Raw genomic sequence first — 26630 nt, 5'->3', positions numbered from 1 at the left:
CATTTCAAATTGTTTTTGGAAACTGTAGACGTTGTGTCCTCCGGACCAAAGAGGAAAAGAACCAAAGTGTGAAAGGCAGCATCTGTGATGGTATAGGGGTGTATTAGTGCCCAAGTTACACATCTGTGAAGGCGCCATTAATGCTGAAAGGTACTGACAGAAGTGGGTAATTACATATATCCATATTTAAGTGTTACTTCTTTAGTTTCGTGGTCGTATTGCAAAACAGCTCCATTTTGTTCTCTTGAGTCTTCAAAGTGTACGGTATGGTCTGGCCTTGATAGCTCTGGAATGCAGGAGACAGAGAAGAAGGAATCCTCCCTGCTCCCTTCTCGGGCCGGCTTGAGATAAGAGACACAATGGGCATCTGTAGTCATTTCTGTAAGGTGGGGGCGAGGAACAACGAAGGTCGGGGCGAGAGACAGAGGAGAGAGGGCAACGCTGGCGTAGGGGGGGGAGATCGATCTTAGCTGTGCGAGTGAACGCTTCTGTACTGGATTGGCATACTTGCCAACCCTCCCGTTTTTAGCGGGAGACTCCCGGTATTCAGCGCCTCTCCCGATAAACTCCCGGCAGAAATTTTCTCCCGACAAACTCCCGGTATTCAGCCGGAGCTGGAGGCCACGCCCCCTCCAGCTCAATGCGGACCTGAGTGGGGACAGCCTGTTCTCACGTCCGCTTTTCCACAGTATAAACAGCTTGCCTGCCCAATGATGTCAAAACATCTACGGCTTTTAGAGAGTATAGTGCACAACTGCGCACACAACAAGGAGACGAAGCAGAAGAACGAGGAAGTTACAGACATGGCGACGCCGTCGACGAGCAAGATGAAGAAATACGCTTGCAAGTTCCAAAACGAATGGAAACAAGAATTTCAGTTCATCCAGGACAGTTCGAAGGGGAAGGTGTATGTAATTATGTTGCCTGTACATTTTGTAAAACAGACTTCTAATAATAATAATAATAATAATGAATTGCATTTGTTACGCACTTTACATTTGTTAAAATCTCAAAGTGCTACAAAGTATTAAAAATAAAAATAGAAAGTAAGAATATATAATAAAAAAAATAAAATAGAAATGAATCATGACACACACTAGATAAAACAGAAACATAGATAAAGTAGAAATAAGAGCCTGAAAGCACTGGATAAAAAAACAGATAAGCAAGCAGTGCATTTAAAAACAAGAAGGCAGAGAAATTAGATAAAAGCTGTGCTAAAAAGGTGGGTTTTTAGTCCCTTCTTAAAATGGTCGACCGACTGTGGTGCTCTAAGATGGTCGGGGAGAGCACCATTGAACACGGTGGCCGAGTCATGAACGGAGGAGAAGTTAAACAGGACGATACTGCCATCTACTGGATAGCCCCCGGAACACTGAAATTCAAGTATTTATTTTATTTATATGTATAATAAAATAGATATATATACATATATATATAGCTAGAATTCACTGAAAGTCAAGTATTTCATATATATATATATATATATATATATATATATATATATATATATATATATATATATATATATATATATATATATGAAATACTTGAGTTGGTGAATTCTAGCTGTAAATATACTCCCCTATTAACCACGCCCCCGCCCTAATCGGAGGTCTCAAGGTTGGCAAGTATGTGGATTGGTCTCACGTTTATTGTCAAAGCTTTGAGAATAAACCACAAAATACCAACTACTGCCTGGTGGACAATTTGAGCTCAGCTGTGTCATCAAAAGAACTTGGGAGTGACCAGAAACTTAAATTCCCTGGAGGAACATCTGGTTAGAACGCAATAGTACATACAGGTTTTGGAGCAACATATGTTGCCATCCAAGCAACGTTACCATGGATGCCCCTGCTTATTTCAGCAAGACAATTCCAAGTCACGTGTTACATCAACGTGGCTTCATAGTAAAAGATTGCGGGTACTAGACTGACCTGCCTGTAGTCAAGACCTGTCTCTCATTGAAAATGTGTGGCGCATTATGAAGCCTAAAATACCACAACAGAGACCCCCGGACTGTTGAACAACTTAAGCTGTACATCAAGCAAGAATGGGAAAGAATTCCACCTGAGAAGCTTAAAAAATGTGTCTCCTCAGTTCCTAAACGTTTACTGAGTGTTGTTAACAGGAAAGGCTATGTAACACAGTGGTGAACATGCCCTTTCCCAACTACTTTGGCACGTGTTGCAGCCATGAAATTCTAAGTTAATTATTATTTGCAAAAAAAAAAAAAAAGTTTCTGAGTTTGAACATCAAATATCTTGTCTTTGTAGTGCATTCAATTGAATATGGGTTGAAAAGGATTTGCAAATCATTGTATTCCGTTTATATTTACATCTAACACAATTTCCCAACTCATATGGAAACGGGGTTTGTAGCTGCAATCGCTTTCTCTTAAGGCAGTGGTTCTTAACCTGGGTTCAATCGAACCCTAGAGGTTCGGCGGAGGTCAAAACACACCCGACTCATCGTGTAAATACAAACTTCTCCCTATCGGCATATTACGGATACGGCAACAGCAGAAGTCACACTGATTTGCAGGTGTGTAATTTGTTGTGAGTTTATGCACTGTGTTGGTTTTGTTGTTTGAACAAGGTGATGTTCATGCACGGTTCATTTTATGCACCAGTAAAAAAACATGGTAACACTTTAGTATGGGGAACATATTCGCCATTAATTAGTTGCTTATTAACATGCAAATTAGTAACATATTGGCTCTTAACTAGTCATTATTAAGTACTTATTAATGCCTTATTCGGAATGGCCTTATTATAACCCTAACCCTCTAACCCTAACCAATTAACTCTAATTAAGTCTTTATTACTTAGAATATGTTCTCCTAGTGTCCAAATAACTCTAAATTAAGTCTTTGTTACTTAGAATATGTTCCCCATACTAAAGTGTTTCCAAAAACATATAACTTTGTCTTGAATTTGAAAAAAATAAACATTTTATTTTTTACTAAAGAAGGGTTCGTGAATGCGCATATGAAACTGGTGGGGTTCGGTACCTTCAACAAGGTTAAGAACCACTGTCTTAAGGTATTCATGTGTGATTTCCACAAGCGTCTGTACATGTAGAAAAAGGAGAAACACGGGCATGTCTGGATGACTCGCATTCATATTTCCAGTGGTTAGCTCCGAGTTACGAAACCGCTTTACTATGAAGCTGGCTGTGGCGCGTTCTTTCTGATGTCACTTCCTGTGTGGGCATGGTCTTTCTGGCGTCACTTCCTCTCCGAACTCAGTTTGTAAACGATCAACGAGTCCATACAAAGCTAAGTGCTGGAGATTCAAGAAATACACGGCTGACTTACTCGTGTAAAAATTTGGCCGAGGAGGGGGGGACCTTAAACGCTGGTTTAGTGTGGCTGAAACGGGGCTTAGGCTAAATAATTATTCGTTTAAGGGGTTTAACGACTTAGTGTAGACATAGCCTTAGTGTAAACGGGGCCTATGAAAGCGCTTTCCTATCGCTCTATTTGAACGACTAGAATACCCAATAACAAACAGCGATACAACGTTTTCTGTCCAAACTCTACATTCACTTGTTTTAAAGGCCTACTGAAACCCACTACTACCAACCACACAGTCTGATAGTTTATATATCAATGATGAAATCTTAACATTGCAACACATGCCAATACGGCCCGGTTAACTTATAAAGTGCAATTTTAAAACTCCCGCCACACTTCCGGTTGAAAAACTCCTTTGGATATGATTTATGCGCGTGACGTCACAAAAGCAACGGAAGTGGTTGGACCCCATCGGACCCGATAGAAAAGCCTCTTGTTTTCTTTGACAAAATTCCACAGTATTCTGGACATCTGTGTTGGTGAATCTTTTGCAATTTGTTTAATGAACAATGGAGACTGCAAAGAAGAACGTTGTAGGTGGGATCGATCGGTGTCTTAGCGGCTAAGTACAATACTGTAATATCCGTGATATTTGCATTAGTGTACTGTGTCTTTAAGGGTTTGGAGAACGCGCATGCGCGAGTGAGTTGGCGGAGAACTTCAGTGTGTGTGAGCATGACTTTTGGCTAACAGCAGCTCGTGTATGTGTGTGCGTTACTTTTTGAACTACAACCAGTTACCGCTTGTTAATAAAGCGATTGAGCAATTTGTTTAATGGACAATGGAGACTGCAAATAAGAAAGTTGGAGCCGGTGGAGCAGCGGACTACAGCAACACCAACACCAGGAGGTTGTGTTGTGTTTTGAGCAGGATAACAGACGCACTATGGTGAGTCTAGCTTTGGCTTCCAAACATTTGATCGATTGCCCGTACGTGCGTGTCGATATGTGCATGTGACGTACGTAACTTTGGGGAAATATATGTTTCTTGCCGACTCTGATGGCGGCCGGGGTGTCGTCAAAAGCGTACAACGCCCGCCGCCGCATCTAAGTTAGCTACGCAGCTAGGTTAGCTTCTGTTTTTTTAGCTTCGCCAAGCGGAATATTATTTATCGTGTATTTACATGTTCATGGTTTAATAGTATTATTGATCTTCTGTCTATGCATCCAGTCAGGGTTTATTTTAATTTAGTTTCTATCTGCATTTCAGACTGGCGCTATCACGTTGGCTACGCAGCTAGGTTAGCTTCTGTTTTTTTAGCTTCGCCAAGCGGAATATTATTAATCGTGTATTTACACGTTCATGGTTTAATAGTATTATTGATCTTCTGTCTATCCATCCAGTCAGGGTTTTTTTAAATTTAGTTTCTATCTGCATTTGAGACTGGCGCTATCCCGTTGGCTACGTAGCTAAGTTAGCTTCTGTTTTTTTAGCTTCGCCAAGCGGAATATTATTAATCGTGTATTTACATGTTCATGGTTTAATAGTATTATTGATCTTCTGTCTATTGAAGGATATATATATATATATCTTCATACATCCATATTTTGTGTTACTTATTAATTTTCATAGTCATATTACATATAGCTAATGTTCCATATTGTACTCTTTGCTTTTCTAATCATCTCATGACAAAGTGCTTGCACTGGTGATGGCCTTGGGGTGGAAGGCAGAGAGAAGGAATCCTCCTTGCTTTCCTGCAGCCCAACTCTAGATAAGAAGCACAATGAGCATGTGTTTGAGGTGAGACAAGTGAGGGCGGGGGGGGGGGGGGGGATATTGAAGAGGAGAGTGCATTCCGGGATGTTGTCAGATCAACTTGGGCTATGCATTTGTATGTGTTGTTCGAGGCTGGTCTCTATTCTCAAATATTTGAAAATAAATTACAAAATACCTATCCTGTGTTTGGTGGTACATTTGAGTTCAGTTTATATGTCATCTAAGGAACTTGGGACTGACCAGCGTTTTACATCCCACTTGGAGGAACATCTGGTCAAACGCAACACTATCCATCCAGTCAGGGTTTTTTTAAATTTAGTTTCTATCTGCATTTGAGACTGGCGCTATCACGTTGGCTACGTTGCTAGGTTAGCTTCTGTTTTTTTAGCTTCGCCAAGCGGAATATTATTAATCGTGTATTTACATGTTCATGGTTTAATAGTATTATTGATCTTCTGTCTATCCATCCAGTCAGGTTTTTTTTAAAATTTAGTTTCTATCTGCATTTGAGACTGCTGCTATCAAGTTGGCTACGTAGCTAGGTTAGCTTCTATTTTTTTTAGCTTCGCAAAGCTGAATTATTAATCGTGTATTTACATGTTCAGTCACTGTGAATGTCCATTTCGCGTTCTCGACTCTCATTTTCAAGAGGATATAGTATCTGAGATGGTTTAAAATACAAATCTGTGATACACAATAGAAAAAGGAGAGAGTGTGGAATCCAATGAGCCAGCTTGTACCTAAGTTACGGTCAGAGCGAAAAAAGATACGTCCATCACTGCCTCTCAAGTCCTTCACTGTAACGTTCCTCATCTACGAATCTTTCATCCTCGCTCAAATTAATGGGGTAATCGTCACTTTCTCGGTCCGAATCTCTCTCGCTCCATTGTAAACAACGGGGAATTGTGAGCAGCACTACCGCTTGTGACGTCATGCTACTTCCGGTACAGGCAAGGCTTTTTTTATCAGCGAGCAAAAGTTGCGAACTTTATTGTCGATTTTCTCTACTAAATCCTTTCAGCAAAAATATGGCAATATCGCGAAATGATCAAGTATGACAGAATGGATCTGCTATTCCCGTTTAACTAAAAAAATTTCATTTCAGTAGGCCTTTAATGCTACTGTCACTCTATTATTTGGTGTCTCACCCACTTCGACGACCGTGGGTTAAAGGCAGGTCACAGTTGAGTTGTTTAGAGGGTAGTTTTGTTATTGTAACCGAGGGTTTATAAATATCGCCTATACTGTATAAAACTCCAAAATAACAAACACGGAGGCTCCAGTTCACACAAGGACCACTTTATTTTTCTCCCCTCCAAAAACCCCCGCTTCACACAACATGACCTCACTTCCGCTCTAGGCGCCTTCCAAATAAAAGCTCAAAGCATATACTGTAAAACAGCTTATAACAGGAACTTAACATCATAAAGAGGCATGCCCATAAAAATAGGTTACATACCTCCCCTCCTACAAAAAGAAACGTCCTCGTTTCAACACCATAACAGAATAACTGCAAAAACAACACAGGCAGTCAAAACACAGGAGTTAACCCACACACAAAAAAAAAAATATATGCATGTTCCCCTCACACCACTGCACAGTCACGCATGCCACACTATTCCCACGTACACCAGAAAATTCTGATACACCATAGCATCCAGACATACTATACACATATGAAACATTTGCCATCATAGTAAGAACATATTAAGTGACCTTGACAACCTCCAACCGAAAGCCCAACTTTTGTTTAATTTTCTTTCTATTTCTAAACAGCTAACCAAAAGTGACAAAGTCCTTGAAACGAACTGGTTGTCTCACATTCCTCCCAGAACGAGAAACAGTCTGTAGTGGCTCTCTGATGCCTGTAATCTGAACAGTCCCTGTGTCACCAGAGGTCAGCGGCTCGTCAGCCCCAGCACCCCCTTCTGGCGACCCCTCGTCCAGCAATGAGGGAGCCTGACTAGGAGAAGTAGGCATGCCATTTGAAAAACCAGCAGCCATCGGTAGTGTGTATGGTTTCAGTCTATCATAATGGACGACCTGCCCCCGTCCATCAAATTCCAAAGGGTTGCCAATATGATAGGTGAGTCCAGGTTCCCCTTGAGAGTCCAACACAGACAGGACCCTGTAGGGCCCCCTCCAGTGGGGAGCAAGTTTCATCCTGTCCTCTGTCGGATTACGTAGCCATACCAGATCCCCTACTGCATACGGCCGGTGACGCACAGCTCCATCATAGTAGAGCTTTTGCTTCTCGTGAGCGTTGGCGCCACCTTGCCTGGCACCAGCAAAAGCAGTCTCCAGCCTCTCTGCTAAAGAGGCCACAAAATCAGCATGAGAAAAGGGCAAGTCAGAGCGCACCAAATGAGACGGCACCAACACATCCACTGGAACACGAGCCTCCCGTCCGTGAAGTAGATAGTACGGACTGTAGTTGGTGCAGGCATGCACAGATGTGTTATAGGCGAAAGCCACCTGTTTCAGATAATCATCCCACTCACCACCGCAGGCGAGCAGCGATTTGGCAAGCTGGTCGATCAGCGTGCGGTTAAAGCGTTCAACCATTCCGTCCGATTTGGGATTATAAGGTGTAGTGCGTGTCTTTTTAATTCCCAGGAGCTGACACATTCTTTGAACAATCTCAGCTTCTGCCCCTGATCACTATGAATCACTTCAGGAACACCATGCACCATCACATAGTCATCGAACAAACACTGTGCTACCGACTGTGCTGTTTGGTTAGAGAGAGCATACAAATTCACAAATTTGGTAAAGTAGTCTTCCACTACTAACACGTATCTATTTCCTTTAGCAGTCACTGGCAGTTCAAGAATGTCCGTTGCCACTCTCTCGAGTGGCCGAGTTACATGGACGCCCCCCATTGGTGCCCGATGCTTAGGCACCGGGGCCTTGCGGGTTTGACAGGGGATGCACTGTTCACACCACCGCTGAATATCTTTGAACATGAACGGCCAGTAGCAAGTTTCCCTTGCACGTTCCCACACTCGTTCCACGGAAAAATGTGCCGATGTAGAGCCCCCATGTAGATGCTGCAACACATCAGAGATAAGTGAGGAGGGCATAACAACCTGACACAGAGCATCTCCGGTGAGGGGAGAGTTCACCGTCCTGCAAAGTAGTCCATTAACAACAGCGAGGCGGGGATATTCAGTCCATAATTTTCGAAGCCACCTAGAGCTACCTCTCATCTGCCCCTTAGATGGCCGAGAGCCACTTCTCTCCATCCAGTCTAACACCCGATTAATATCTGGGTCGGCCCGTTGTAGCCCCCTCATTTCCGTTCCGTCATGTGACAGTACATATTTGAATGACAAGTCCTGCGCCCCACTGTTCTTTTCCACACGCCGCTCCCCTGTATGGAGGTCAGAGGTCGGTGGGTTTCCCGTGGGTGTTTGTAGCAGTTGAGTGACTGGTTGGGGAACGCTGGGCTCTATATCTGAGCCTATAACATTCACTTGTGTGGTTGTCTCACCTGTGTTTACCACACTGGGCTCAGGGTCTTGAGGACGCCGTGAAAGTGCATCAGCGTTAGTATGCCGTTTGCCGTCCTTGTGCTGCATACTCCAGTTATAAGGGTCCAGTTCCAGTATCCATCTTGCTCGGCGTCCCGTGGGATCCTTGTCAATGGACATGCCACGCAGGCCCAGCAGAGGCTTGTGATCAGTTATGATGGTAAAAGCAGCTGATCCTATGTAATGTCTGAATTGCCGTGTAGCCCACACTACGGCCCACAGCTCTATGTCAAATGTAGACCAGCGCTTTTCTGGGGAACTGAGTGCTTGGCTAGCGTATGACACCACACGCTCCAGTCCGTCCTGGTCCCCTACTGCTTCCAAAGAGGCATCTGTGTACACTTTAAAAGGGATGTTAAAATCAGGCATGGTGACAACTGGAGCAGATGAAAGCACCCCCTTCAGGTACTCAAAGGCTGTGTCACACTCACTTGTCCATTTAAAAGGTGTGTCTTTGCAGGTGAGGCGGTGCAGAGGGGCTGCATATTGGGCAAAGTTTTTAACAAAGCGTCTGTAGTAAGAGCAAAGACCCACAAAGGCTCTCACTTCGGTTGGGTTCTGTGGTGTGGGCCAGGTTCTGACTTTGTCTGTGTTTCGAGGGTCGGGCTGTAAGCCGTGGCGAGAAACAACATGTCCCAGGAACACTACATGATCTCGAGCCAGATGACGTTTCTTATGATTCAGCCTGAGGCCAGCTGCATGGATCCTGGAGAAAACTTCACGCAAACTGGTGAGATGGGCCTCAAAGGTGGGGCTATATATTAACACGTCGTCAAGGTACACCATACACACTTGCCATGGGAGCCCTCTGAGCACCAGCTCCATCATGCGCTGAAATGTTGCAGGTGAGTTAGTAAGGCCCATCGGCATAGACCGCCACTGGTAGAGGTGGTGAAGGCAGTTTTCTCCCTGTCTCCCTCAGCGACCTCGACCTGCCAATATCCGTTAGTGAAATCCAATGTGCTGAACCACAGGGAGCCCGCCAGTGCATCCAGGGTCTCATCCACCCTGGGGAGCGGATGAGAATCTTTCACGGTTACACTGTTCAGACGACGATGGTCAATGCAGAATCTCCACTCACCATTCTTCTTCTTTACAAGGACCACAGGCGAGGCCCATGGGCTGCAGCTTTCCTCAATCACCCCGTCTGCCAACAGGGCAGTCACCTGCCTGTCTTTTTCCTCTCTCTTTTCTGGTGAAGTCCGGTAGGCGCGCTGCCGCAGAGGAGGATGATCACCGGTCTGGATGTGATGTTGGATAAGGGTGCATCTGCCAGTCCCCCCTTTTGACGGGTTGAAAATCCCCTGATGCTCGGCCAGCAGTGCAGCCAGTTGTGCTTTCTGTTGCTGACTAACAGAAGACTCCTCCAGTGACAAAACAGGCACCTCACTGGATGAAATGGTAGAGACAGTCTCGGCTGGACCCTGAGGAAGTGTCACGATCTCCGCCTCATCCACGGAGAAAAACACCCCCAGGTGCACACCCTCTCTCAGTATAATGTCCTGATCTGTAGGGTTCAACACACGGGCTGTGGTAACCCCGTCCTTTACAGATGTCACTGTGTGAGCTATGACACACTCACTTTTGCCTTTAAGGTTGGGTGATAAGTAACCCACAAAGTCAGGAAGTTGATCAACGGGCCCAGGTGGGGACACACTCACAGGCACCAGCATCTCACTGAGGGGGGGCAGTGTCACAACAGTGGCGATGGAAACATTACAACACTCCGGAATCAGGTCTTTGCCACTCAGGAGTGGAAGTGCAGTGTCCCATAGGTGTAGTCTGCCACGGGCATAATCCAGAAGGGCGTGATTTGCGACAAGAAAGTCCAAGCCCAGTAGCGCTGTTTGTGTGGACCCCCTAATAACATGGAAAACCTGCTGTCGGGAGGTGTTCTCCAGACGCATAGTCACTGTTATAGTGCCCAGTGTGTCGAGCAACTGTCCATTCACTGCCCGTGCAGCAATAAAATCCGCCGTTAAAGGTCGCTTGTGCAGGGCTGGAACAGACCTGCGGAAGTTGTCACTGATGAACGACTCGGTTGCTCCTGAATCGATCAATATGTTAATTTCAGTCCCTTCAATGCTTCCCCTCACATATGAGGTTCGCTGTTCAGTCTTGTCCGGTGTCATTGCATTGCTCATGGAGGGGATGAACATCCCTCCCTCCATAGGGCCCATAGGTTCTGTAGCTGACGTTTGGGCTGCAACATCAGCTACATCTCTTTTCCCGACTGGTTTGTTGCGTCTTCCCTCCTGGGGGAGAGAAAATGCACACCTCGCCGTCTCTGTGTTTCCTCATTAGAGGGGCTTCTAGCAGGTCTTGGCCCCCGCCAACTTGGGGAGTTGGCTCGGTTGTTGTAGGGGCCCCAATAGTCCTGTTTCTCCCTCGGCCCTCCTTCTGTGCGCCGCTCGCGCCAGCCACGGTCAGGTGAACGCCCTCTCTGTTCATAGCCACGGTCAGGTGAACGCCCTCTCTGTTGACCCCATGGGCGAGACGGACAGCCTTGCTCCCCACAAGTACATTGACACTGACTTCCACGTACTGGATGAGGTGCTCGCCGTTCATCTTTCCAGTGGCTGGATCGCAGTCGGGTGTTTTCCTCTGCCATTCGTTTCATTTCTATCCTCATTTCCCTCATATCTGCCGTAAGTCTGTCCATAGTCCTATACAACCCACCGCCATCATCAGATATGGAGTGCACCATGGCCGCTGTACCGCTTTCAGTGGGAGGTGGGCGTACCTGTGTGCTGACATAGTCCATCTTTAGGGCCTCTCTGGCCATCTCACACCGGCCAGCGATGATCAGGGCCTCCTCCAAATCAGTCGCTCCCTGCTCATGACATTTAGCTCTCAGAGCTGGGTCGAGTCCAGCCAAAAATCTGCAAAATTTCTCCTCTTTCTGGGCTATATCACCGTAGCCTGGAAATGCTTCTTGAACTAGCTTGCTTATGTCTGCTGCGTATACTTCCAGACTCTCTCCGGGAGCACGTAGGCGGGCAGAGATGTTTGCTCTGAAACAGTCTAGGAAACGTTTTTGTCCGAAAGCCTCCTGCAATTTCTCTTTCACCTGATCGTAGTCCACCTGAACAGCAGCTGGAAAGCTATCCCATAGAAGAAAAGCAGCCTTTGTCAGCCGCGTGGGTAAAGTCCTCACCAGTTCATAATCAAAGCTACTGCCCGTGCCTCCAACCAGCGCCTTCACTGCTACTTCATATTGCCTGGCCCAGCAGGGGAAACTTTGTTTTTCCTCACCGGAAAATGGCTGTGGGAGCTCAATTTTTACATTGCTGGCGAACGATCTGTCTCCACGTTGCTCTCTGTAGCTATAGTCCAGCGGGTCCTCGCTTTTATTCCACATTGCAGCAGCAAGATGAAATAAGTCTTCGTGCTTCCTGACAAGACGACGCTCCGCCGTTGCTAGCTGCGGCTAACTATGAAGCTAACTGATTCTCAGAACTTTGCAGTAATTAAACGTCTTTCTTTTGCGGGACCTAAATCCCACCGCTGCCACCAATGTAACCGAGGGTTTATAAATATCGCCTATACTGTATAAAACTCCAAAATAACAAACACGGAGGCTCCAGTTCACACGAGGACCACTTTATTTTTCTCCCCTCCAAAAACCCCCGCTTCACACAACATGACCTCACTTCCGCTCTAGGCGCCTTCCAAATAAAAGCTCAAAGCATATACTGTAAAACAGCTTATAACAGGAACTTAACATCATAAAGAGGCATGCCCATAAAAATAGGTTACATTATCTTCCTTGCTAAAAGTACCACAGCGTAAAGACACGCTTGACTTCCCTTGTCCGTTCCCTATTCGGGTACGCGGAAACAACAGGTAGGAACCAAATTACGGGACTGTATAAAATAAAATAAATCACAATACACCAAATGTGTTACCTGAAAATAATCGTAATGTGACCCGTTAATATGTACATAGAATTCGTGCCTAACACAAATGACTTTCCATACATAAATAAGAATAACATACCAAATCAAATGTTACACTATGCTCAATCTGCTTGACCATCGTGTGAATTAAGATAAACGGATGTGACGTCACATGCAACATAGCATATTAATAGCCCCCTTATTAAGTTAAAGTAGGGCCTGTGAGAAAAAAAACTGTACTATATTATTGTAAAAAGCTCCTGAACAAATCTTTTTTTGCCTTCACTTACGTGTGATATCTGCGTAGGGGTTTCTGTAGACGTCCGTCCTCGTGTCACGTCTTAGTAATTTGTGCAGGGCTCCAAAATCCTAATACATTTTAACCAGGCACACGGGTAACGTAATATCCCCACTTTTACTTTGAAAAAGTAAAAAAAGTCAGAAGAGGAAACTAAACTTCCGTTTTGATCTGTTTTTGTTTACTGGGGATTTTAATTTTTAAGTTTAGAAAAACGATACCACAGTTGTGTTTTTATTTACAGTAAAATGTTGGCGACTGAGCTACCAGTTATTGTTGTTTTTTTCATTTATGTAGTTTTTATGACAAAGGGGGAGACGAGCCTGAAGGTAAACGTGTACAAAATAATAATTTATATAACAAAAAAAAAAAAAAAAAAAAAGAGTACGACGGTTTAATGGTGCAAGAAAACAGGGCTGAGGTCCTGAGGTCCCAGCTGATATCCATTCCCGCTGATGAGGCCCAACCAGCTGCAGGTGCGGAACCTGCAAACACACACAAGGGAGAGAGAGAAACTGCGGCCAAGATCTCAACCCCTCATACGAGACTCCCACCAGGCCTGGGCCGTAACTCATTTGACGGGTAACTTGCTTTCAAAATGAAGCCAATATTTACACAGTATATATGTGTGTGTGTGTGTGTGTGTGTGTGTGTTTACTTCTTTGACGACCTCTTTAAAGTTTTGTATTTAATCAGCTAAAAGTTAAACATGGTTATGTGTGGAGGGTTTTGCATTTTCCCATCATGCCTAGGAATGGATTTAAATGGGTGTAATGTTTTGTTATGGTGATGGGACAGTTTTTTTTATAACATCCACAAATTTCAGTGAGCAGTTTGTGTTTTGTGTGTTGACTTTTTTTTTCCTGCCCCATGACTAGGATAGGTTGTCTGGATTGGGTCATACAAGTGAATTATGTGCTCATATTATCAAAAAAGTACACAAATCATAAAAAACTGTACCACTGTTTTTACGTAAAAATCTTGGTGAGTGAGCTGCCATAAAAAAAAAAAAGTGCCGTATAATCTATGCATTACAGTGCATCACTATAAATTGAAAAACTGTCTCACTGTTATTTTTACTGCAAAATCTACAATTACTGTTTTCACAGTGCCTTACTGTAAATGGAAACATGGTAACAGTGATGATATGTATTCAACTTGGTAGCCACCCCGGCCAAACAAAATGACACAACGAGCCAAATTGCCCATTTTGGGCATCTCTGATCTGGAGATTCAAGCATTGAATAAAAAAAAAAATACACTATCTGACTTATGGGAACCTTTTCGGGACTTGAGGAGAGCCCTAAAGGTAAAAAAATATATATAAAAATGGCCCCCGCATGCTTTAATTTTTCAGTGTGCGGACCTCAGCTCCGAGCGCTTCGTCACAAAACAAGTCCGACGTCGTCACTTTTTAAAGACCACTCGGCACGTCTTGTCCGAAACATTTTCCTCTTTTTATTCCAAGAAAAAAAATATTTTCATCCCAAGCGATGAAATAAAACAAACTTATATTATTAATAATAATAACAACAATAATCAATCATCAAGAGGATAAGTATGACAATTCTCTACGTTTTTTTTTTCCGTTTTTTTCGTTTGTCGCTTTTGTCTCCATGGCGATATTGGTCGTGATCAAACATGCTGCTAAGAAGTCTGTGGCGATGATGATGATGATGATGGCGGTAAGAAGAGGAAGAGCTAGATGTTATATTAAAAAAAAAAAAAAAAAAAAAAAAGTCTCAAAGCGGACGATGGAACGTAAACACACTGGCTGAAGACAGGAAGTACTTCTCAATTGTACGACAGTAAGACTTCAGGCGTTAGCGTTGACAACATGCTAACATAGCATGTGGCGTCGTACTCGCCGCTGTCTTTTCTTTTGGGTTAGCCTCACTCGCACGCCATTGTGCTGCGTGGTCGATAGCGATTAGCACTGAAGGCCGCCAGGATGACCTCAACGAGCCCGTAAGCACAGTGCTAACGCTAACTCTGTAAAAAGTATTTCCACATTTTTACGAAGGCGTTCGATCGTTTCGCGCAGACATTTTAACCTGGTATGAAGTTCCCTTTGTCCCGGCTAACTGCTAGCGGCTAACGCCGCGGAAACGTGTGTGAATATAGCGCTTTCACTGCACATGTGCAAACCAGAATAAATAAATATGATTGAAGGCGAGGTCATGTGACCACACCCATCACGGACGCAACGTGTGACGCGTATTCGCCGACGGAGCGGCTCCTTCGACAAAGTGATCGGCAATCGTAAATGGCGCGGTCGGCTAGCGTGGGGTTGGCGGGTGGCTCGTAAAACCAAGACAAGCTGGGAGGATCCATGATGGCGACGGAGAGAAGGAATGGAGGGACGAGGAGAGAGAGACTGCGTTTCTTTCTTTCGGGTCGATTGTATCCCTGGCGGTCTTCTGAGGGGTCGGAGGTGACGAGTGGGGTCGGGGTCATAGGTCACGCGTGCGTGTGTTGTGTCCATCAGCTGCTGTCAGGTGACGCTTCACGCTCTCGATGCTGCACGGCGCCGCCCTGATGTTTGATGCTGTCCAAATATTCCTGCTGGGACACGGCCAGGACCGACGCCAGGATCTCGTCGTCCTCCCAGTCGGTCAAACCTTCAGCGCGCACACACACACACACACACACACACACACACACACACACACACACACACACACACACACACACACACACACACACACACACACACACACACACACACAGTTTAGATGACATGCCCACAGCGGTCACAGAATACCTTAGATCAGGGGTGTCCAACTTTTTGACCTGCGGGCCGCATTGGGCTAAAAAATGTGTCCGAAAGCCGACTGCATGTAACGTAACTATATATATATATATATATATATATATTAATATACATACACATATATATAAAATATACACATATATATATATATATATATATATATATACATATATATTTATACACATATTTATGTGTATATATATATATATATATATACACACACACACACATATATAAGATATATATAGGATGTGACCTCAATATATATACATATATATGTATGTATATATATATATATATATATATACATATATATGTATATATGTGTGTATATATGTGTATATATATATATATATATATATATATATATATATATATATATATATATATATATATATATATATATATATATATAGGGGTGTAACGGTACAAAAAACTGCCTTAAGTTGTTGCTCAGATTAAATAAAATGACAAAGCTTTTCTTCTACATATAAAAAGTGCAACATTAAACAGTTTCAAGTCAACTCATCATGCTTAATTTATTACAGCATTTGGGAAGCCTGTAGTTGATTTTTATTATGTAAATGTTATATTTTTATCAACATGTGATAGCAGGGACCCTGCCATTGAAAACTAGGCTGCTTCATTACTAATGATTAATGTAACTATAGCTGAAAAAATAGTACAATAGCAATAGGAGAGACTATTCATCCCTGAACACCATGGAGTTCATGTAGGCTTAATGATGCACTTACATTATTATATCAACTATCAGAGACAGAAACTCTTCATTTAACATAATGTAATATATATGTATATATGTGTGTGTGTGTGTGTGTGTGTGTGTGTGTGTGTGTGTGTGTGTGTGTGTGTGTGTGTGTGTGTGTGTGTGTGTGTGTGTGTGTGTGTGTGTGTGTGTGTGTATAGTGTCCCGACGGGATCACCACCTTATCGTGGTGGGGCACTTTGCGCGTCTCCATGACCCCTAAAGCTATGTCGGCTGGAGTCTTGTACTCCTGGCAGGGTTACCCAAGCCGAACAGGTCGAAGGGTAGAGTCCAGACTAAGAGTGATCCCGAAGACCTCAACCGTGGAGCAGTCAGAAGATGGTAGAAGTGAGAAGCACCACAATGGCTGTAAAAGCGGACCAAGGCTAAGGGAGCACACCCTGACAGAAAAGCAAGCTGGTGGCGGCACGCTTTGAGGCGGTTTCCCAAAAACCTGGACTCCGGCAGCTTTCTGCAGTTGTAAGGAGATGCCGGTCGTCTAGGGTCTCCCTTGCCACTGGAACCATCTTCTTACAATGAAGGCAGTGGCGTTGGGAAAAGCGCACCCCTCATGCCGCTCTAAAAACCATCATTGCGCAAGTATCTTCTTTACCTGAGTTTACGACCTCAAAAGTCTGGCGGAGATGGAGCGTCCAGTAACGGGGGAAGGTTTGAATAAGCTGGAAGCTCTTAGCTGGAACTCTGCACGTCAGCGGCACAGGACAACGGTCGCTAGCAGATGGGATTGAGTGGCAGCTGTTTCCGGCAGACTCCTGTGCGTCTGAGCAGCCCCTATTTAGGGGCCTCACTGCTTAACCCAATTGGGGAAAGGCCTAGAAAAGGTGGCCTAAAGATTGCCCACTCAACAGAGTACCCGGGCAGGAAACCGCACCTGTTGGGACATTCCATTACGCGGTCGAAATACAAAGATAATACCATTTAGAATTGCAGCATGGAGCATAAGGACACTCCTGGATGCCAGTCCGGACAGACCACAGCGCAGAACAGCACTTGTTGCCAGCGAGCTAAAGCGCTACAATATGGATGTGGCAGCACTCAGTGAAACCCGATTCCTCGAGGAAGACTCACTCAATGAAGTAGGAGAGGGTTATACATTCTTTTGGAAAGGATACTCCATGGGCGGACCACACCTTCACGGAGTTGGTTTTGCAATCAAGAACAGCCTTCTGCTCAAGCTCACAGAATCACCAGTGGGTGTCAGTGAAAGGCTCATGACTCTTCGCATCCCCCTTGCAAAATGCAGACATGTCACTTTGGTAAGTGCCTATGCACAAACTCTGCCATCCAATGATGAAGAGAAGGACTGCTTCTACCAGGCACTCGATGACATTGTCAGTCACATCCCGAGGAGTGACAAAATCATGCTGCTTGGTGATTTCAATGCAAGAGTCGGAAAGAACACGCAAAACTGTAATGGTGGGATCGGCGCCCACGGCATTGGAAAAGTCAACCCCAATGGCATGAGACTCCTTAGTCTTTGTGCAGAAAACAATATTACCATCACAAACACCATCTTCCAACAAAAGAACAAATATAAGGCATCCTGGATGCATCCCAGGTCCAAACACTGGCACCTGATCGACTATGCGATCGTGAGGAGGGCTGACCTCAAGGACGTGCTCATTACAAGAGCTATGCGAGGGGCAGACTGCTGGACCGACCACCGCATGATTCTGACAAAGGTCAGAATGCATGTTCGGCCCCTAACACGTCACGGTGGACTAAAGAGGAAAACACTCAACTGTGCCAGACTCTCCAGCAGCAACACCCGTGACAACTTCCGTCGCTCCCTAGCTGAGAAGCTGGCAGACATTGAGCTGCTGATCACCTCAGAGTCTGGGATGGAAGAGAAGTGGACCTCTCTATCCACCATCCTCTTTGACACTGCAGCCCAAGCCATTGGTTTCAAAACCAAGAAACACCAGGACTGGTTTGACCAGAATGCTGGAGAGATCTCCACCCTCCTGTACAGAATGCACAAGGCACACAGAGCCACCCTGAACAATCCACAATCCCAATTCCATAAAAAGCAATGGCAAGCCCTTCGTTCTGAGGCCCAAACAACTCTCAGAAAACTGCAAGATGAGTAATGGATCTCAAAGGCCAATGAAATCCAGTCTCACGCTGACAGATATGATATGCACAGTTTCTATGATGCAGTGAAAACCATCTACGGCCCCAAAAACTGCTCCCTGGCACCTGTTAGATCTGCTGATGGAACATCTTTAATCAAGGATCAGGCTATGATAGTGGATAGGTGGGCTGAGCATTTTAACACTGTGCTCAAGCAGCCCACCCCAGTGGACCCAACTGCCCTTGCAGAGCTCCCTGAACATCCTAGCTTGCCAGATCTCGACCTCCCCCCAACCTTCAAAGAAATCCTGCATGCAGTCAAAACCCTGAGAAACAATAAATCCCCTGGACCTGACAGCATCCCGGCTGAACTTCTCAAGGAAGGAGGCTACCTCTGTACACGGACACTGCATCTCTACATTTCCGGGGTGTGGAGACGAGAGTGTGTCCCACAACAGTGGAAAGATGCCAACATTGAGACCATCTACAAGAACAAAGGAGACTAATCCATCTGCTCCAGTAGTAGGGGTATCTCTCTGTTGGCCATTGCTGGAAAGGTCCTTGCCAAGGTCATGCTCCGCAGACTCATCCCCGCAATATCAGAACGGGTCAACCCAGAGTCGCAGTGTGGTTTTCGGAAGGACAGGGGGACAGTTGACATGATCTTTGTGACACGTCAGCTCCAAGAGAAATGCCGGGAGCAGCACAAAGACTTGTTCATTGCCTTTGTCGACCTTTCAAAGGCATTTGACACAGCGAACAGCGACCTACTGTGGCAAGTCCTGAAGAGATTTGGGTGTCCACCCAAGTTTCTCACCATCCTTGCGCAGTTCCATTCTGGGATGATGGCCCGAGTGGTAGTGGGAAGACACAGCTCAGAGCCCTTTGGTGTGAAAACTGGAGTGAGGCAGGGCTGTGTGCTGCCTCCAGTTCTCTTCAACGTCTTCCTCGTCTGTGTCACAACACTGCTACGCAGGAGGATGGAGGAGCAGGCTGGAGTTACCATAGACTTCAGGCTTGATGGTAACCTGTTTAACATCAGGAGGCTACAGGCAACTACCAAGCTGACCTCGGAGACCATCATTGAGCTGTAATACGCCGATGACTGCCCTGGTTGCCCATACACCACAGGCTCTGCAAAACATCCTCTCGGCAGCTGTAACTGCATATACCAGAATGGGACTGACGATCAACACCCAGAAGACAGAGGTACTCTGTCAGTCCAGTGCTGACCTCCTACAAAACCCCACAATAACCCTCACAGCAGCAGGGCAACAGCTGCTCACGGTGCCCACCTTCAAATCCCTGGGGAGCACAATGGCTGACACCTGCTCAATGGATGACGAGATCCAGAACCGCCTCAAGCAAGCATCAGCATCTTTTGGTCGTCTAAGGAGAAGGGTTTTTCAGAACAGCAACCTCAAACTCTACACCAAAGTGCTGGTCTACAGAGCAGTATGCATCACTGCATTACTGTACGGATGTGAGGCATGGACTATTTACAGCCGCCATCTGAGAAGCCTGGAGACCTTCCATGTAAGATGTCTCCAGAAGATCCTTGGCATCACATGGAAGGACAAAGTGCCACACACAGAAGTCCTGGAGAGGGCAGGCAGCTGCAGCGTGGAGTCCATCATGACCCAACATCAACTCAGGTGGTTGGGGAATGTCATCCGAATGCCCGCCATAGACTCCCACGTAGAATCCTCTATGGTCAGTTACACATAGGCCAACGCAGTGCTGGTGGGCAGAAGAAGCGGTTCAAAGACCAAATGAAGACCACACTGAAGAGATTCCAGATCAACCCCTCTTCACTGGAGGAACTTGCTTCCTGCCGAGACCTCTGGCGCTCCCACTTCTCACAGGGAGTGGATTATATAGAGCAGGGGTCACCAACGCGGTGCCCGCGGGCACCAGGTAGCCCGTAAGGACCAGATGAGTAGCCCACTGGCCTGTTCTAAAAATAGCTCAAATAGCAGCACTGTAGCGGCGAACAGCTGTCTCGTCAGCTGATCAATCAATCAATGTTTATTTATATAGCCCTAAATCACAAGTGTCTCAAAGGGCTGCACAAGCCACAACGACATCCTCGGTGAAGAGCCCACATACGGGCAAGGAAAAACTCACCCCAGTGGGACGTCGGTGAATGACTATGAGAAACCTTGGAGAGGACCGCATATGTGGGTAACCCCCCCCCCCCCCCCTCTAGGGGAGACCGAAAGCAATGGATGTCGAGTGGGTCTGACATAATATTGTGAAAGTCCAGTCCACAGTGGATCCAACACATCAGCGAGAGTCCAGTCCGTAGTGGGGCCAGCAGGAAACCATCCCGAGCGGAGACGGGTCAGCGGCGCAGAGATGTCCCCAACCGATGCACAGGCTAGTGGTCCACCCGGGGTCCCGACTCTGGACAGCCAGCACTTCATCCATGGCCACCGGACCTATGCAACTCCCCCTCGCAAGGGACAGGGGAGAAGAGGAGAGAAGAAACGAAACGGCAGATCAACTGGTCTAAAAAAGGGGGGTCTATTTAAAGGCTAGATTATACAAATGAGTTTTAAGATGGGACTTAAATGCTTCTACTGAGGTAGCATCTCTAACTGTTACCGGGAGGGCAATCCAGAGTACTGGAGCCCGAATAGAAAACGCTCTATAGCCCGCAGACTTTTTTTTGGCTCTAGGAATCACTAATAAGCCGGAGTTCTTTGAACGCAGATTTCTTGTCGGGACATATGGTACAATACAATCGGCAAAAGATAGGCTGGAGCTAAACCGTGTAGTAGTTTATACGTAAGTAGTAAAACCTTAAAGTCGCATCTTAAGTGCACAGGAAGCCAGTGCAGGTGAGCCAGTATAGGCGTAATATGATCAAACTTTCTTGTTTTTGTCAAAAGTCTTGCAGCCGCATTTTGTACCAACTGTAATCTTTTAATGCTAGACATAGGGAGACCCGAAAATAATACGTTACAGTAATCGAGACGAGACGTAACGAACGCATGAATAATGATCTCAGCGTCGCTAGTGGACAAGATGGAACGAATTTTAGCGATATTACGGAGATGAAAGAAGGCCGTTTTAGTAACACTCTTAATGTGTGACTCAAACGAGAGAGTTGGGTCAAAGATAATACCCAGATTCTTTACCGAGTCGCCTTGTGTAATTGTTTGGTTGTCAAATGTTAAGGTGGTATTATTAAATAGATGTCGGTGTCTAGCAGGACCGATAATCAGCATTTCCGTTTTCTTAGCGTTGAGTTGCAAAAAGTTAGCGGACATCCATTGTTTAATTTCATTAAGACACGCCTCCAGCTGACTACAATCCGGCGTGTTGGTCAGCTTTAGGGGCATGTAGAGTTGAGAGTCATCAGCATAACAGTGAAAGCTAACACCGTACTTGCGTATGATGTCACCCAGCGGCAGCATGTAAATACTAAAGAGTGCAGGGCCAAGAACCGAACCCTGGGGAACTCCGCACGTTACCTTGACATAGTCCGAGGTCACATTGTTATGGGAGACGCACTGCATCCTGTCAGTAAGATAAGAGTTAAACCAAGACAAGGCTAAGTCTGACATACCAATACGTGTTTTGATACACTCTAATAAAATATTATGATCGACGGTATCGAAAGCGGCGCTAAGATCAAGAAGCAGCAACATAGATGACGCATCAGAATCCATCGTTAGCAATAGATCATTAGTCATTTTTGCGAGGGCTGTCTCCGTAGAGTGATTTGCCCTGAAACCGGATTGAAAAGGTTCACAGAGATTGTTAGTCACTAAGTGTTCATTTAGCTGCTGTGCAACAATTTCTTCGAGAATTTTGGAAATAAACGGAAGGTGGGAGACCGGTCGGTAGTTTACCATGAGGTCAGGATCGAGGTTAGGTCTTTTGAGCAGAGGATGAATAACCTCTTTTTTGAATGCTAGGGGAACAGTGCCGGAGGAAAGTGATAAGTTTATAATATTTAACACTGATGCACCTAATAATACAAACAGTTCCTTGATAAGTTTCCCAGGAAGTGGGTCAAGTAAACATGTTCTTTGTTTTATCCCACTTACACGCTGTAATAATTCCTCTAATGTTATTTCATCAAAAATAGAGAGACTATTTTGGAGGGCAGTGTCCGTCGTATATACAGTCGTATTAGTGTTAATAGAACCCAGTTGTAGCTGGGATGCGTTGGCTTTAATCTCCTTTCTAATGAGTACAATTTTCTTATTAAAGAAATTCATAAAATCATCTGCCGAGTGGGTGGAGCTACTGGGAGGAGTCCCTTGTTGGGTTAGCGATGCTACTGTACTAAACAGAAATTTAGGATCGTTTTTGTTGAGGCGGATGAGATTTGAGTAGTATTTAGCTTTAGCTAAGGTAAGCATGCGTTTATAAGTTATTAAACTATCACTCCATGCTTGATGGAAAACCTCAAGTTTAGTCGCGCGCCATTTGCGTTCCAGTTTTCTACATGATAATTTATGAGCTCTAATTTCTTCTGTAAACCATGGGGTGTGCCTTTTAGGGGTCCTTTTTTGCTTTAGCGGTGCTATACTATCAATAATTTCGCGCAAGGCATCGTCAAAGTTGTTAGTGAGGTTATCAATAGAGCCGACATAATTTGGGAATGGTGCCATTACCGAAGGCAGTAGGTCAGCAAGAGTCATCGTTGTGGCAGCATTAATGTTGCGGCCGCTATAGCAGTTATTATTATTATTAGCTTGTTGACAATGAGTCAAAACTTCAAATTTTATAAGGTAATGATCGGACATTACTTTAGTATATGGAAGTATCATAACTTTGGAGGTGGTGACACCCCTGACATGCACTAGATCTATTGTATTACCGTTGCGATGCGTGGGTTAATGTATTATTTGTGTAAGACCACAGCTATCAATTATGGTTTGGAGCGCCACGCACTGAGGGTCCGATGGGGTATTCATATGGATATTAAAGTCCCCCATTATGATTATATTGTCGGCGTGCGTCACTAGATCAGCAACAAACTCTGAGAATTCACTGATAAAGTCCGAATAGGGCCCAGGGGGGCGGTAGATAACAGCCAGGTCGAGAGGTAGCGGTGTGACAGACCTCATAGTAAGCACCTCAAACGATTTATATTTATTATTTAGGTTAGGGGTAAGGTTGAAATTTTCATTGTATATTAGTGCGACACCCCCTCCCCTTTTAAGAGGACGGGCAACATGCGCATTCGTATAGTTAGGAGGAGATGCCTCATTGAGCGCAAAAAATTCGTCTGGTTTGAGCCAGGTTTCGCTAAGACCAATGACGTTAAGATTGTTGTCTCTAATGACCTCATTAACTAATAACGCCTTGGGAGACAATGATCTTATGTTTAAAAAGCCCATATTATAGGTATTGGGCTGTTTTGACGAGTTTTTGTTAAGATTATCCGTGGTAGCAATATTAACAATGTTGCGTTTATTATGCGTAGTGCACTTTAAATAGTTTCGACCATATCTAGAAATTGATATGACGGGAATTTTCCGATTGTTTGCTTGGTGCTGCAATAGACTGGACATATCATAATTTGCCACCTCAGTAGAATGCATGTCCACCTCTGACACAGACACAACAGAAAAAACATTATGTGAATTGTGTATTATTCTAAGAGAATTGCTATGCGTACATGGATTATCCAGCCTGGCGCTGGCTAGTTCTAGCTTAACTGACTCCTCACCCGGACTAACAGACATTGTAATTGCCTGTGACCGGGCTTGCTCTAGTGTAGTCAGTCAAGTGAGACTTAAATAGTAGTCTATGTTTCTAGACAGGAAGATGGCGCCTTCCTGGTTAGGGTGAAGGCCATCTCTCATCAGCAAGCCTGGTTTGCCCCAGAAAGAGGGCCAGTTATCAATAAACGTTAGTCCCTGTTGCCTACAGAAGATAGTCAGCCACTTGTTAAGCGAGACTAATCTGCTATATCTTTCATCATTGCCTCTCGCAAGCAGGGGGCCAGAGACAATTACTCGATGCCTGGACATCTTTCTGGCGAGATCACAAGTCCTGGCTATGTTTCTCTTTGTAATCTCTGACTGTCTCATTCTAGTGTCATTGGAGCCAACGTGTACAACTATATTCGCATAATTAGTGGTGCGATTAGCCTGTCGTACGTGTTTACTAGGCCTGTTGCGAGTTAGCTCCCTAAGATTAGCTTCAATGTCAGGTGCTCTGGCCCCGGGGATACACTTTATTGTGGCTGGTTTGCTAAGCTTTATGTTTCGGGTGATGGAGTCCCCTATGACTAAGGTGTGGTGCCCGGTAGACTGGGGTGTAGGACTAGCTAAAGAGCTAAATCTATTATGCGTCTCAACCGGTACACCGTAGCTTGTAGGCCGCTTAGGACTGCTACAAGCTGGGCTAGTTAGCTCGCTACAGCTAACGCTAGCAGATGTGTCCGCAACATCTAAAGTTACGAGATTACTCTGCTCTAACTGGCGGACACGGCCCTCTAGCAGAGCCAACCTCTCCGTGAGTATGGTGCAAGACGCGCAGGAAGCCATTACTCACAGTGTTTTCTGTCACAGAGTGAAGTTCCTGCTGTCCTCAGGGAAGCGAGCGGGTAACTGCGGCTGCTTGGCAACCAGACAAACCCCACTTAATAAAATTAATTTTATTTTAGAGCACATCCACATCCCTATTCACCTAGGCAACCCCAGGAAATGTATATAATTCGGCATTATTATCAGTTTACGTTCACGCGCAGGTATAACGCGGCGCGCTCCCGTCTCGTCTGCTGGTGCGCGAGCCCGGTAATTAGACAGCTGTGTCAAATCAAGGAGTACAAAAGACGCCAGCGCAGAGTGGAGAAAGGTTTGGTTCCTTACAGATAACACAGAGTTGTGCCAAAAGTGTACCAAAACCAAAAGCTGAACGGACAGCCGGTAAGATTGCACTTTATTTCTCTTTGTGGGTGTGGCGCACCTGTTGCGCTGGTGAGATTGTGTGCATGTAGCGTGCTTAGTCTGGAGGCTAAATACACACGGTGTTTTGTGTAACTGTTGTTTAGTAAGGAAGTGTTGTGATCAGGGGCGCCGAAAAGGGGGGGTAAAGGAGACAGATTCTAGGGGCCCATGATGGAGGGGGGCCCAGAGAGGCCCCTAATAATGATGAAATTATAATACAGGGGGCCCTGTAAAGATTATTTTCATGGGGCCCAAAATCCCTAGCGGTGCCCCTGGTTGTGATTCTTTGCTTAGTTTGATAAATGTTGGAGCAGTTTGCTTCATCAGGAGGGTGAAGTCGCTCAACTTAAAGTGTTGGATTTAACTGTGTTGGATCATTGGCTGCTGGTGAGGCCATAGAAAAGGGGTATTTTTCTACCAGTAGACAGTGTTTAAGATTGAGTGTTTCACTGCTAAATTAATAATATATTTATATTGGATATGGATTTTAAATATGTATCTAAAATAGGTGGTTAATTGGTTAGGTATTTATGTATTTGCATATTGGGTTTTCTGCTGCATTTATCTATTGTGTTTCTGGTGTTAAATGTATTTTATATGTATCTTGGTGCATTTATGTTGAGACAATTTATTTAAAATCTGAATTAACTTAAAGGGAAAATATTAATCCATTTTCTCGCACTTGTTTCATTGTTAAGTATTTGATAGCCTAATTAATAATTGTAAATTATGGGATTGATAATTGATTGATTTTTTACAGCATGTTAATCTTGTGGTATTTTGTCCTTAAAGGTTTTTCACCTACTAAAGAAGCTAAAGGCTACTAAAGACAGCTAATGACAGCTAAAGAAACTAAAGTCTACTAAAGTCTACTAACACTGCTAAAGACTGCTAAAAAGACTAAAGAAGAAAAAAGAAGCTGTTGCAAACTAAGGGAAAATAAAAGGAAAAAAGTAACTACGGTCTGGTCTTTTGAGTGAAATCCAGAAGCCACATTCAGCATTGGTACATCCCTTCAAGTGTGGGATAAGCACAGTGAAAAAAGCAAAACACTTGACAAGCACTTACCAGTGAGCTGCCTCTATTTTTTAAATGTAATTTATTTACTAGCAAGCTGGTCTCGCTTTGCTCAACATTTTTAATTCTAAGAGAGACAAAACTAAAAAAAAAATTTAAAATCCAAGAAAATATTTTAAAGACTTGGTAAAGACTTTTTAAAGACTAACTGACAAAGAAACAGATAACAGATTTGGTGTCCAGTTCAAAGTGTGAC

At 44.7% G+C, this 26630-nt stretch overlaps 1 protein-coding gene across 3 annotated transcripts in view; it reads right to left on the bottom strand.

Moving 5' to 3' along the window:
* Positions 1-12207: 12207 nt before the first annotated feature.
* The window catches only part of LOC133660574 (OTU domain-containing protein 5-A-like), a 48894-nt gene continuing 34471 nt past the window's right edge, over positions 12208-26630 (bottom strand). For all 3 annotated transcript variants that reach the window (XM_062064129.1, XM_062064135.1, XM_062064144.1), the window contains one exon: positions 12208-15428. In XM_062064129.1, coding sequence (XP_061920113.1) covers positions 15292-15428 — 137 coding nt within the window. In that variant the 3' untranslated portion in view covers positions 12208-15291. The remainder of the gene's footprint in view (positions 15429-26630) is intronic.

The sequence above is a fragment of the Entelurus aequoreus genome, linkage group LG01, assembly GCF_033978785.1.
Source record: "Entelurus aequoreus isolate RoL-2023_Sb linkage group LG01, RoL_Eaeq_v1.1, whole genome shotgun sequence".
Taxonomy (NCBI): Eukaryota; Metazoa; Chordata; class Actinopteri; order Syngnathiformes; family Syngnathidae; genus Entelurus; species Entelurus aequoreus.
This window is presented reverse-complemented; position numbering and strand designations above follow the sequence as displayed.